The 14,422-nt window shown below is 40.1% G+C and overlaps 1 protein-coding gene across 6 annotated transcripts in view; it reads right to left on the bottom strand.

Moving 5' to 3' along the window:
- APP (amyloid beta precursor protein) overlaps window positions 1-14,422 on the bottom strand; it is a 265,110-nt gene that overhangs the window by 182,133 nt on the left and 68,555 nt on the right. For all 6 annotated transcript variants that reach the window (XM_025872545.2, XM_025872550.2, XM_025872556.2 and 3 more), the window contains exon 3: window positions 6,413-6,542. In XM_025872545.2, the coding sequence (XP_025728330.1) occupies window positions 6,413-6,542 (130 nt within the window). The remainder of the gene's footprint in view (window positions 1-6,412; window positions 6,543-14,422) is intronic.

Here is a 14,422-nt window from a genome sequence, read left to right as displayed (position 1 = left end):
AGCAATGCTTTTTAAAAAATCACTACCTTTAATCATGATCAATTACCATTCTTCCTGAAACAGTGAACCATGTTCTATACATACTCTGTACGGTCCTACCTTCAGGATTTTTACTTATCCTTTGTCTAAATCCCCAAATTAAGATATCCTCCAGGCTTGTCCCAGTCCTTGAAATTCTGGCTCAAATGCTACTTCCTGCTAAGTCTTCTTTAAATTTCTCAGCTGAAATTCCCCATACCCATTGCTAAACTATAACCTGTAAAAGAGGAGGGACCACAGTTTAACTATCTTCTTGGCCACACATGTAGGTAGTGGATACTTACACAATGAATATATTAATTATACTTTTTATTAGTCATTTTTATAGGATTTATTTCTCTGTGAACAGTCCATTGACTGTTTCTCAAGTTGGAATTTAGAGAAAACATTATTCTAAACAGTCCCTTTTATTACTCACAAATAATAGAAATTAGATTTTTAAACTTACTATCAATAAAAAAATGTAGCTTAATGGAGTATATCTTTAAACTTAGAATCATAAATCAGTATTAAAAATTTCCTTCATATCTTCATATATAATTAAATAGCATACATGTATTTTATTAAAGTGACTACAAGATTTGCAGGACATTCAATCAAGAACTGATTACAAAAAGAAAACAAATGACTGCAAAGTATTTACCACGATGTTCATCACAGCACCATTTATAACCACCACCACCACAAAATAAAGGAAACAGTTAAATCACCAAAAGTAAGGAATAGACACATTACAGGGTCTGGTATAAGGTTAAGTTTAAAAACTGTACTTCCTAAGATTATTTAATTTCATGAATATAAAGTAGTATAAAAATGTGAGGTGAAAAAAAGTTCACAAAACAAGAAACAAGAATTATATAACTGTGAAATATACTAAAAGCAAACTATATGCAAAAAAACACAGACTGAAAGCAAGTTGTTATTTCTTGGTTGTGGTTGCATTTTCTCAACTTGGCACAATGAACATGCATTACTTTTGTAATCAGAGAAATTTAAGTACACAGTTATAATTCTTAGCACGTCCTACAAAGGAAAATTCCCATTACCCCACACTATTCCCTTTTCAATGCATCACTGAGAATCACTGGAACAGTACCACTGCGAATAAACTGACATTTCTTTTCTGTGCCTATCATCTGGGGCCTGCATCAATGAATTTTGTGTTTTAATAAAGCAGTGACAGCAGAGCACCCCACGGGGCATAGCAGGAGATTTTCAAAAATTACTGTTTTTCTTTATAATAACTGTTACTTAATGACTCTTGAATGTTATCTCCCACAACAACAACAAAAAGGACAAAATTAAAGATTTAACTACGTGAGTCATTCATGCTATCCTAGCTCTTACCCCAGACAAAACACAAGTTGTCAAAAGTTCCAGAAAGAAGACAGAACAGCAGGTACAATAATTAAAACAAAAAGATGAAACTAAATTGGAGTTGGAGACAACAAAGATCGCTAATTTTTTCTTTTCAAAATTTGATTCATTAAAAAAAAAAAAAAGTCAGGGGGGCGCCTGGGTGGCTCAGTCGGTTAAACGTCTGCCTTCAGCTCAGGTCATGATCCCAGGGTCCTGGGATCGAGCCCCGCATCGGGCTCCCTGCTCAGTGGGAAGCCTGCTTCTCCCTCTCCCACTCTCCCTGCTTGTGTTCCTGCTGTCGCGCTCTCTCTGTCAAATAAATAAATAAAATCTTAAAAAAAAAAAAAATCAATGTTTTCAGCTCATTCTGGAGCCAATATAATTAGTGCCAATGGGGAGCCGGCAGAAAGGGGAGGGAGATTTAATCACTGGTGATGGTGGATGACCTACCCAGAAGGAAATCATTTCTGTACATTCTCCTACTTAACCAAACGTCCTTCCTCACTCAGAAGCCATCTACAGGGAGAATGTAATTTCTTCCCATTCAACAATCTGCCCGGAAAGAAATATAACTCCCTTATACAAATTTGGAGGGAAAACAACAAAAAACAAAATCAAAAGCCCTTTCTGAAGAATTAGTAATGATGAATGCTGCTTATATGTGGTTGAAGATAAGAATGGAGACATTTTATTTTAATTTGGCAGTACGGTACTTTTAAAACTAAAAAAAATGTTCCCATAAGGAGTTACTACGACCATACAAAGCTTGTAAGGCATAACCACCAGTACATAAAACGATGATTACTCTGTGTGCTCTTTCAAGCCTTTGACTTCTTTTCCAACTATCACTACCTGTTGACGGATCTGACATTTTATGTGCTGATTTCATTGTCCATCTTTTTCTGATAAAAGTCTCTTGTTTGGGGCGCCTGGGTGACTCAGTCGTTAAGCGTCTGCCTTCAGCTCAGGTCATGATCCCGGGGTCCTGGGATCCAGTCCCGCCTCGGGCTCCCTGCTCAGCGGGGAGCCTGCTTCTCCCTCTCCCCCTGCCTCTCCCCCTGCTCATGCTCTCTCTCTCTTTCTCTATATCTCTGTGTCTCAAATGAATAAAATCTTAAAAAAAAAGTCACTTGTTTATTATAGAAATCAACACACTTAAATAAAATCAAAATCACCTGTAATCTCATGATTTGTAAATAAACACTGGTAAGATTTCTTTTCCATGCATATTTTCTTTTATATTATTGAGAATCAGACTCTATATACTGGCTTGGAAGTATGACAAATTTGGAACATTCATCGGTCCCACGCGAAAGACCACATGAGAAGGAGTCTGATATCTCTCCAGGAACAGTGATTAGCCTTCCCTGATGAGAAAGGTCCAGGGACTCTGGCCATTCCTTATGATAGAATGATGTAGACAATCCTTAAAAACAGAGGACATTCAAGAATTCGTGTCCCTCTGGTGTGCAAAAGCACGGCTCATCAAGCATCATTCCCACAGTATGTATGTATATAACCCAGCACACCATCTCCCAGGACTTCATAAGCAGTTGTACTGACAGAGTGCAGAGGTCAATGAACAGGGGGGAGCCACAGGTACTGGCTGGATGACTGTGCTGGGACATCTGGGCATTTACAAGATTCTAGCATCTACGATAAAATGTTCTCCCATGCCCAGCCCCATTTTTAAAATGAGGTGGAGTCTCATGTAACATTCTTGGATATTGTTCTGCTTCAGCATAAATCCAAGAAACTACTCTGGTACATTATCTGTCAGAATAACCAAATACAAACTTCTCACACCCAAGAAGATTGAGGCAGTTGTGGATAATTCACACAACAGTAGCCACCAAAAGACAAGGCATGACTATCTTAACACTTTACTGAAGGAATAAAATTCAAAATCGAGATGAATCAAATACCTTCAGTTTCTCACCTGACCATGTCTGAATAGTTTCCTGGTCATTACTACTTGTATGTTTGAAAAGCCTTGAATATAAAATGAAACAGAATGACATCTAAGGTAGCAATTCTTTAATTTCTAATACTTTTGGGTTAAGCTATTAGCCCACTTTTGCCCCCAGAAATCAAGAGTAATTTGTCTTATGCAATGCACCCTGCCTATATTGGACAGAACCAAGTGCAGACCAGTGTTAGTTTCAGTGGTGAGTCTATTACACCAGGAAGAGTAGTCATTCTAGTGGAAAGGGGTGGAAGGCTTTGCAAAGAAAATATTCTCCTTGAGCAATGATAATGATGTGTTTAATTCCACATGAGATAATTAATGAAACGTTCATATGATGAAGAACAATCTTACATTCTGGTTCTAGAAGCACAATCAAATGCAAAGGGTGAAAAGAGAAAGCCAACTCACTCTCAAGGGAAATCACCCACTCCATGGAAGGAAAGTGTCAACAGCAACCTCATACACTTTCTCCATCTAGACAAGGAATGCAAGATACTGCTGGGAAAGTATGCCCAAGACAAATACACGATCTGAAGAAAAATAACACAGTACAACACCGATCCTGCATCTGTGCATGCTAGGCATTAATAGGCATTTTTCTCTCCTCAAGCTCTGTTTTGGGTTTTAATATGCTTAATGTTTAAGACAATTTTCTGCTTTCTAGGTAGCTCCCTTCTGAGAACTACCTTCAATAAAATAATGTCTTTTGTCTAAAGGAGAAGTTTGGATATAGCCATAGAGTTTGGGAGGGTACTTACACTAATGCTAAACACTAATTCTTGTTAGAGCAGCAAGTCATATATAAGAATGTTGCTTATTACTACCATCAAGTGGAAAACATCATCATGTGGAGACTGATTCCGTGCCAGAGTCACAACTCTCTCCTTTCTGAATACAATGTGGGTTGGGACTTTTAAAAAAACTGTTACTGATTGCCTCCCATTTACAGCCTTTCTTTCCTTTATGACCTGATTTGGTGAATCAGCTGCTTATTAGCTCCAAAACAATTTTTGTTTTGACCGTAACACTGGATCGTGTATTGAAAGGTCCTGGACTTTGGTCCAAATTCTGTCACAAATACCTGTGTCACGTACAGCAAGACATCCTCCTTCACAGACTCTCAATATTTGTGCCTGTGAAGTGAGACCACTTAGGAGGAACCTTTCTCCATGGTGCAGAACATGCTTTCTCACAATAAAAACATTTTGACAGTTAATCACAGCATTATCATATAATCTTTTGACTTCACATTTACATCTGAAGGCATTTCATACATCTTTTCTTCCTTTTGACAGTACTTTTTCCCTTGGAGTTTTAATTCACTCTTGAGATGGGATGCAGCATGGAGTAGGGCAAGGTGAGCAGCTGGGAAGGAGGAGACAATCAATTTAGGGTCACAGGAAATTTGGGGTCAAAGGAAATTTGCCACAACTAAGCGGCGACATCGTGGTAAACTATATCCATAATGTGGTTTCCATTGTTTAGTCAATTCTGACACTTCTGAATAGATATGAAGCAGGAAGATGTTAAGCAAAACGATATTGTTCACTTTTGAAACAGTTGTAGTTGTGAGTAACCTATCAGGTGTCATCAGCAATAATGCTCGTCCAGAGACCTACTACCTGGTTCCCAGTGAGCTTATATCCTAAACAAAATGTATCTGAAACATTTCATAGAATGGGTGAAAACCAAAAGAAACAGATCATTAATAAGACCTGACCCACCTAATTAACTGGTTCCTGATCTACTTCCTAACTTACACTGAATTAAATGGTCTCTTGGCATAATAACTAAATTGGTTTGAAATACACAGTTCCTGGAGACAGCTGACCTCTATATTTAAACATTACTTATCTTCATCTTATTAAATCTTCTGTTTTTAACCAGTTAGAAAAGAGTTAGAGACCTTGTGAAGTATTTAAGAATAAGGAAGAAGGGGGAACAAGGGAACTCTTGAATTATCAAATATTTAAGAATCTGGTTTTCCACATTCTCTTCATCAATTCCATTGTGAGTAGTAAAACCAGATGAAAACTTCATTCTAATGGCCAATGTTTTCCATTAATGTCTCAAATTATGCACATGCATGAACAGTAAACAGTACATATGCTGTTACAACATTCATGTTTAAGCAAGTATTATACAGATCTCCAGAATATTCAACAGTTACCCTAAGCTTGCTGTTGGGATTTTTTTTTTTTTTTAAATCCCTTTTAGTTTTTACAAGAAGTCACTGGAATGTTTATCAATATTTGTCCACAGCCCCCCTGTAGAGATCTCTATGTCTGTCCTTACAACCATGCAAGCTATCAGACCAAATGCTGATTTCCCCATTGCCTGGTTATATAAAAATATCAACTACGAAGAGACTAGTTACCAAGTCAGATTAAATATGGAGTATGACAGTGTTTCCAGAGGAAAAAGTATGACATCGCACTAAACAGCGCAGTTTTTCAAATCAAAAGTGGAAGTAAAATTTGAGATTGGTGAGAGATACACACATTTAAACCTTAGTGATCTAGCTGGTTCCTCTCGTTTGATATAAGCAGATAAAAGAATTCCCCAACTCTAGTGTCCCAACTATTGCCAGGAGGAGTAATCGGCTGTTTCAGGAAAGAGATTTTGAAGAAATTAGCAGAACGGAAGAGCTTCATATTCGGTTCTCTCTTGTGTGAAGTCTACGTGAGAAAACACACAAGGCCCTAGTTCTCCAAGTCTAGACAGTTAGTGTGCATGAGAATCACCTATGGGATTTGGTAAAATGGGGATTCCTGAACCCCTTCCCCAAGCCTTTTCATTCAGAGTCATGGAATCGGTCTAAGAATCTATAGTTTTAATAAACATTTTAGGCAAATTCATTCTGAGGCAGGAAGCTAAAAATTATTGCTCCCTGCGCTGTCAGAACACAGGATACCTTAAGAGTGCAAAATATAGTCCCATACAGAGTGGCAGAAAGAAACCGCATATCTGATCTGATGAGCGCAACCTTTTTCAACCCCAAAGAGCAGAGCGCTATGCGCGTCTGCTACGCAGTGACCAGCTCACCTAAGCAGCGGTAGGGGATCACAATGTGGGCGTGGGTCTTGCACTGCTTGCGGCCCCTCTTGCACCAGTTCTGGATGGTCACTGGTTGGTTGGCTTCCACCACATTGGTGATCTGCAGTTCAGGGTAGACCTGTGAGAGCACACAAAAAGGGAAATTGTTACTAGAGGCATAGGCCGGCACGCGCACGCACCTCATCAACCACTGCTGTTATTCTAAGGCACTGCTATCTCCCAGCCTTCGTGCTGCTCTAACTCTGATCGAGCTTAAGAAATTCTGGGTAAAGAAAACGATGCAGGCGACAAAAACCTAATCATTCCATTCAAAAAATGTTAAGCGATGTGGCGTTTATTTTATTGTACCTGCTCAGGCTTAAAATACTATTTTTTTTTCCCCCCAGGGGAGACAAAATAGAAACGGGGAGGGGACCCTCTTCTAAGTATAGGGTCATCTTAATGTAAAATAAACTGGTGTGAGGATGATATTCTGTAATGTCCTAAATAAATGTTATACTAGATACCCCTGGGAATATTACCATTACTTAAATTTAACCCACCCCTATTTTACTAACTAAGCAAACATTTTACATACAGGATATGACACACAGCAGCTTTCTATATAAAAATCTTCTCTTTATCCAAAGTAATTTATATAAGAATCATTTGTTGGGGCGTCTGGGTGTCTCAGTTGGTTAAGTGTCTGCCTTTGGCTCAGGTCATGATCCCAGGATCCTGGGATGGAGCCCCACATCGGGCTCCCTGCTCAGCAGGGAGCCTGCTTCTCCCTCTGCCTCTGCAGGTTCCCCTGCTTGTTCTCTCTCTCTAATAAATAAATAAATAAATAAAGTATTTAAAAAAAAGAATAATTTGTCAAAGAGTTACCACAGGTGTCATTTAGATAAAGAACTGCTTTCATGAACCTCAACCCTTGATAACTAACTACAGCTCTGTTTTGATTACTGATCTCAGTAACTCACAGTTACTCAGAATGAAATGTGAAACTTGATCAACATAAAAAATAGATTTGTCCAATACCAAATCACTTCTATTAATAATAATGAGTAGGGATACAAAAAAGAAAAAAAAATAAACATAAAAATGTATTTCTAAACTAGGCTTTTCCTTGCATAAATCTTACACTTCGCTATGGCTGCTGTTGTGCCAAATAAAGACAATAAAGAGAAACAAGCCTAAGGGAACTGAGGCTGTAAGCAAGGGAATGGTTAGAGCGATGGATCCTAAAATCTTAAGTGGGAATATGAAGGTGGGATACACGGTTAAAGGCTGTAGTATCAGCGAGTCCTGGTGCGGGCTACAGAATTTTCTCATAAAGGCGCCGAAGAAAGTGAGATGGTTATAAGAGGTGCTTACAACCTGGGGAGTTGAAATGCAAGATTCTGGAGGAGTTACATCATTGGCAATTTCAAGGAGTAGACTACGGCCAGGGGAGGGAATGGCTGATGAAGAATGAGGATGGCAGCAAGATCACTGGCGGAAGGAATCATCAAGGAACTGGGAAACTGGCATCTTGGAAGGATCTTCGAGGCTGGCATGGTTTGGGTGACAGAAAGCCAAGAGTTAGACCCTTCAAAGACTGGGGGGGAATGCCCCTGAGGTGGAGAGAGGTCTCCAGACTCCCAACACCAACAGACAGAAGAGCAAGGTGCCCTAGTCCCTAGTTCACGAGCACGTACCTCACAGCTGGGGCCGGGGATGTATTAGGGAGGAGAGGGGAAGACTGGTTGGGAAGTGAAGATGAGGAGGAAGGAGGCGACCTTCCTCCCCCACCTCCTGGCACAAGGCTAGCAGGACTATGAGGAAAGAACTTCTAGAAGTGGAGGCTCCAGGGGAAGCAGTACTTGTGGGGGAGAACCAGGTTTCTGAGCAAGAAAACAGCATCCACAGTGTGGGCTATGGATAGGGAGAATGTTGCTTAGGATTGTCTGTGGCAATCAGACAGGGCTTGCCACGATCCTGTCTTTACTTAAACTGTTGATATTTTATTCATTGTGGGTTTGGGGGCATTAGTTCTGAGTTTTTAAATACTGCATTAAAATATTATTTGATTCCTGAGTGCCTCATTCACCTCACCTTAGTCCCAGCCCTGAGATACATCAGTTAAAAAAAAGTAAAGCACCGAAAACAGATAAAACCTGGTCCATCCAGACAGTGGATTATCCAGTGCCAAACAGAAATGAACTACCAAGCTATGAGGAGATACAGAGGAACCTTAGATGCACATGACCAAGGGAAAGAGGCCGATCTTCAGAGGCTCCACATCATACAATTCCAACTCTATGACATTCTGGGAAAGGCAAAACCATGGAGACAGTCAAATGATTAGTGGTAACCAGGAGTTAGGAGGAGGGAGGGAGGGATGAACAGCAGGAGCACAGAGGATTTTTAGTGCCATGAAAGTATTCTGTATGGTACTACAATAATGAATGTGGTCATTATACATTTGTCCAAACCCGTAGCTTGTACAACACCAAGCGCTAACCCTAATGTAAACTATGGACTCTGGGTGATTATGAAGTCAGTGTCAACTCATCAAGTGGAACATATGTACCGCTGTGGTGGGGGTGCGGATAATGGGGGAGGCTGGACAGGGGATATATAAGAAATCCTGTGCCACTTCTGCAGTTTTGATGTGAACTTAAAATTGCTCTAAAATATAATGTCTATTTTTTTTAAGATTTTATTTATTTATCTGACAGGAGCGAGAATACAAGCAGGGGGAGCAGCAGAGGGAGAGGGAGAAGCAGGCTCCCCGCTGAGCAGGGAGCCCGATGCAGGACTCGATCCCAGGACCCTGGGATCATGACCTGAGCCAAAGGCAGACGCTTAACCAAATGAGCCATCCAGGTGCCCCATAAGGTTTTTTTTTTTTTTTTTTTTTTTTAACACTAAGGCCCTGATCTGTGTAGTGCGAAATAAATCCAGTGGGAGAGGTATGTGCCATGAGAACACACAAAACAGGGTATCTGAATCAGAATCCTGGGGTGGTACCGAGAAAGTTACTCTTCAAAAACACGACCAGTTAACTCAGCTCCAAACTGAAACCACTGTCTTCCCTTTATTTTGTTCGTAAGCATCGTAATACCTTGCTGCATGCATTTCGGTCACGGATAATGCTCAGCTTGAAAATGCCACTAAAAATTTATTATCCCCATGGCTTTCTTCCATATAATGAAAGGTGAAGTGGCTCTTTGTACAGGAATATAATTCTCCTGCCATCTTTCCTTGTTTATTGGATCACAAAAGTACAGCACTCGTGAGTCATAAACTCCATGACACTGGAGAGTTTGCCCTGAGGGACATGACTTTATATGCCTTAAGGTGTGAGTTACTGCATTTTTCTTAAGGGGTTCTAGCTGCCTCTTCACAGAAATACTACCCTGCTGAGAATGTTCTCAGGAGCTTTCAGTTTTCTGTAAGCCCTGTGGCAAGCCCAGACAAGTCACACTTTTTTCTTTTTAATTGCAAACCAAAAACAAACAAATAAAAAACAACCATTTGTAGGGCACAAATTGATAAGCAGGGAAGGAAGGCTCTCTTTGTTCATGTTGCATACCATCTTCAGTTTCCGATAGTAATGTTTGGGCAACACAGCAGTAACTTACTCAGCTGGGAATTTTCTAGCAGACAGAATTGCACACAGAAAAATTAAAATCAGTGAAAACAAGGTTTTTCCCCAAGATCACCAGAGCTACAAAAAGTGATTAGCTGAACACAGAATTTACTTCCAGTTCCCCTCATGAGATCTAGAGCATTTGTGTTCTTTCCTGTTGTTTCGACTTTCTCTCTCCAGAACGCCGACAGTGATGGCTGTTAATATGCAGGTGGATGAGGAGATCATAAACTCTGAACTTGCAGAAATCCCATGCACACTTTGTGGCAGTACCTTGAACCTGATTCACCTATCTTTCAGAGACAAGGAGTTATGGGTTTGGATCTGCCAAAGATAATAAAATTTTGCTGTTCTAAAATCAGGAGGGGGTGCCTGGGTGGCTCAGTTGGTTAAGTGACTGCCTTCGGCTCAGGTCATGATCCTGGAGTCCCGGGATCGAGTCCCGCATCTGGCTCCCTGCTCAGCAGGGAGTCTGCTTCTCCCTCTGACCCTCTTCCCTCTCGTGCTCTCTGTCTCTCATTCTCTCTCTAATAAATAAATAAAATCTTTAAAAAAAAATAAAATAAAATCAGGAGGATTATTTTAGAAGAGGGAGGAACATCAACAAGACAAGTAATAAAATTTCTTTGGAAGCACAGAGAAAATCCCAGGGAGTCCACAGGGGCACACAAGCCCCAACTCAGGAACAAAAAAACAAAATGACACAATGAAAAAAACACATTAAAGTTTCTGACTAAAAATTCAAGTCCTAGACACCTAAGTTTTTTATTAAGCAGCTCCAGTAGGTGACCAGAGACAACCATTTTTATGTTACGAGACAAGCATTTTATGTTGAAAAAATAGCATAGCTCATGGATTTGGGCAAGCATAAAAATTAAAATAATGAGACATGCCAAGATGTTCGTGGCTAGTGAAGTCCTTGACTTTTCACCATGATTAATTAGAAACATCGGTTCAATGTTTTACATTTTCTTTGCAGCATCCCAAATCTTAACATAAAAAAATAAAGATAGCTGAGCTCCTTTGGCAATGTCATCTTTCCAACACAGGCAACACGTGTATTGCTAACACAACAAGCATTATTAATAATTTGCTAGTGTAGGACTAGCAAGTGAACTTTTATATGGCCTCTTTCTTTTCTGAAATGTTTCCTGTGTGAACCCCAAATATGAGCAACTATTTTCTTGACTAATAAAAAAATATAGGTCACTACAGCTATCTTAATAAATTCCTAAAACAGAAGCAAATCTAGGTCTGTGTCAGTTACGTGAACAGTAGTACACTGTCCTCAGTTCCTACAAATCTTCCTGAATTACAGCTACCCAGAGCAATCGCTATATAAATACACACAGCACGCTCCAAACACACTCCTAACTTAAGACCCTTCCAGCACACTGCAGATGCCCAAGCTTATTAGGGTCCCCCCACGCCGTGGACAAACCTCCCCCACTCACAGAGTAATGCAATGTTAATCCCTCTCTCCCACTTCAGGAATGCTTAATGGTATTTATCACAGTGTGCCTCACATTCGTGTTAAGGACACGTGTATACTGCCTTCCCAGGGAAAATGCGCTTTTCCAAAGGGCAGGAAACACAATTTGGCACCCCGGAGCCTCCCTATGGTTCTCCTTGTTCATTATCTTTGGCTGAAGGCTATCAGGAGGCTGCCAACTCCCTTCCCTCTCTGTGGTGCTCCAGCCCCCCGCCTTCCGAAGGAGTCCTCATTAGCGGCCAGATTTTAACTCTGCAGCTCTGTCCCTGTAGCTAATTAGAGTCTGAGGAAAGCAAACTAAATCGTATTCTCTTCCTCAAGAGCTCCGAATTAACACACACAGGCTCTAGCCAGATACAACACCCGGCTGGTAGGCAAAGTCATCATCAGAGATGGTGCCCATCTCAAAACCTGCGGGGGAGGGGGAGCAAGGCACGGGCAAGCAGCAGCTGGTCTAGGTGATGAAAAAGGAAGATGTGCACACAGAGAGAGAAGCTAAGGTGAGAGAGGCAGGCACGGATCCCGAGACAGACAGACAAGGCTGAGGAGCAGAGAGGGGACCACCAATTACCTCCCACTCCAGTGAGGCATGGCACAGCCCCTCCAACTAGCCCCTTTTTAAACATAAGTTACTTTGTTTTCCTTCTGACTGAACAAAACCCAAAAGGCCCCAACTCAAATACTGGTTCACAAATACCCTCTCTTTGATCATCTCCATCTCTGAATCCAAAGCAGTTTATCTTTTATGTAATCGCTTACCACTTTCTGCTTTCCATTACAGCCCCATGCCTTTCTGCTCTGTTAGAATATACACTCCCTGAAGGCAGGGACAAAGCGATTTATCTTCATGTTCCCTTACCTGCGGCCAACACTGTGAAAGCACAGTAAGTGCCTGACAAATATGTAATGGGTATTTCTGCTGAAGTTCAGAGTCTATTAATTGTAGGGAAATTCAGGATATATTAAACCCCCATCAGGGATTATCAATGTATCTCAAATAAAATAATCTAATAGTATAATACTATAGCATCTCAATGCCTTCCAATATTGTTCTTCCAAGTATGGCAAGTATGATATGGCAACTTATATAAATAACAGCCTCATGTAAGAGGCAGTAGATTAATGTTGATAAATACACAGCTAAAGAAGATGTTCAGGTAGAATTAAAAGTCAGGCTCTTACTTAGACTAAGGAGACACATCCAGCTGGTCCAGGAACCCAAAAAGAGCCTCCTCTTCTGGCCATAGAAATAGGTTTTATCTTTGAAAGCAAATGTATCAGTACATAAATTAAACTTTTTAAAAAAAGAGAGTTGAAGCAATTCAAAATATTGACAGCAGGGAGAGAAGAGTAAAAACAATCTTAGATCCACATTAGAACGCTATAGTTGGTTTTACCTCACTACAGAAGAATACCTTAAAACCCGGTCACCATCGGCATACTTTCATTCTATATTTTAAACATCTAAAGTCTCTCTCTATTCAAACTGGAAATATATGAATCTCAGACAAGATAACTTTTAAGTTGTTAAATACGCAAAGCAAGAAAAGACATTGATGATATTTAAGAAAGCCAAGAACATGCAGTTACATACATAAAATATAAAAATAGTTAAGACATATGTTGTTAGAGCCCTACAGAACTTTCCTCTGTTCCCAATAATTAAAGCAAATAGGGGAACCCTTCATGTCCCATTTGCAAACAGGCCACTCAGACAAGGGATTAATGCCAAAAGTCTTATTTACACACTACTAACTTCCAAACGGTCAAGGATGTTCAAGACCACAAAATCAAATGTAGTTAGGAAAAGGGTGAAAACAGAGTTAAGGATCATGGTAAGAAGAATTGCTACAAATTCTGAAAATAAATTGCTTACTGTTCTTTCTAGTCTATTAACTTTTTTTTTTAAGATTTTATTTATTTGACAGAGAGAGAGACATAGCGAGAGAGGTAACACAAGCAGGGGGAGTGGGAGCGGGAGAAGCAGGCTTCTCGCGGAGCAGGGAGCCCGATGCGGGGCTCGATCCCAGGACCCTGGCATCATGACCTGAGCTGAAGGCAGAGGCTTAACGACTGAGCCACCCAGGCAACCCAAGTCTCTTAACTTTTTAAATAAATTTTTAACCAAATTCTCAAATTTCTTCTTGGGGAAAAAATGCTAGAAATTATGTAATGGTGATAAAGATATATTAAAAAAAAGAAAATAAATAACATGATGCTTTGGTTTGTCTTAAATCAATTTACAGCACGGGGGCGGGGGGGACAAGCAACACATCTGCAACCAGGGGCTTGCCAAAAATAATGCAGACCACGAAGGAGGCAAGATAGAGCACAGGCATTCCAGACTTATCTAGGAACAAGATTAGATTTTATAATTATTGAAGTTGGGAGTGATAGGTCCCTCGCGCATTCATTATGTTATTCTTTTACTTTCATATGTGCTTGAAATTTTGATTTAAAAAGAATTAAAAGTAAAAACAACAACAACAAACCAGTCCAGTGGAAGAGTCAAATTTCTAAATTTACAAGTGACAAAACAAATTCAAACACAAAGATCCAAACTGCAATGCCTGACTGCAGTTAGCACGGATAAACAATCAGAAGCTCCACAGCAAAGTGGTACAGAGGTCATCATGAGATATTTTCATCTGAAATCTCTACATACCAATTTCCTTTTCAAAGAACACATCCAAGAGGAGAATAAGAAAAGTAAAATAATGGAAGATTTCCTAAGTGCCAGAATCATTGCAAATGTCTTCTGTGTAGAAGGCACTCAATCCTCAACCAACAATGGCTCCAATGCAGAGGAGAGCAAACTGATGGAGCAGGAGTATCGAAGTCAGTGCCATTCCCGAGCATGCAGAGGGCATTAATTACAAGTTTTAAATAT

Source organism: Callorhinus ursinus, unplaced genomic scaffold (assembly GCF_003265705.2).
Source record: "Callorhinus ursinus isolate GAN/ISIS: 27379988/994484 unplaced genomic scaffold, GSC_fseal_2.0 scaffold1, whole genome shotgun sequence".
Taxonomy (NCBI): Eukaryota; Metazoa; Chordata; class Mammalia; order Carnivora; family Otariidae; genus Callorhinus; species Callorhinus ursinus.
Note: the sequence above shows the minus strand (reverse complement) of the source record. Positions and strands in the feature narration are given on the sequence as shown.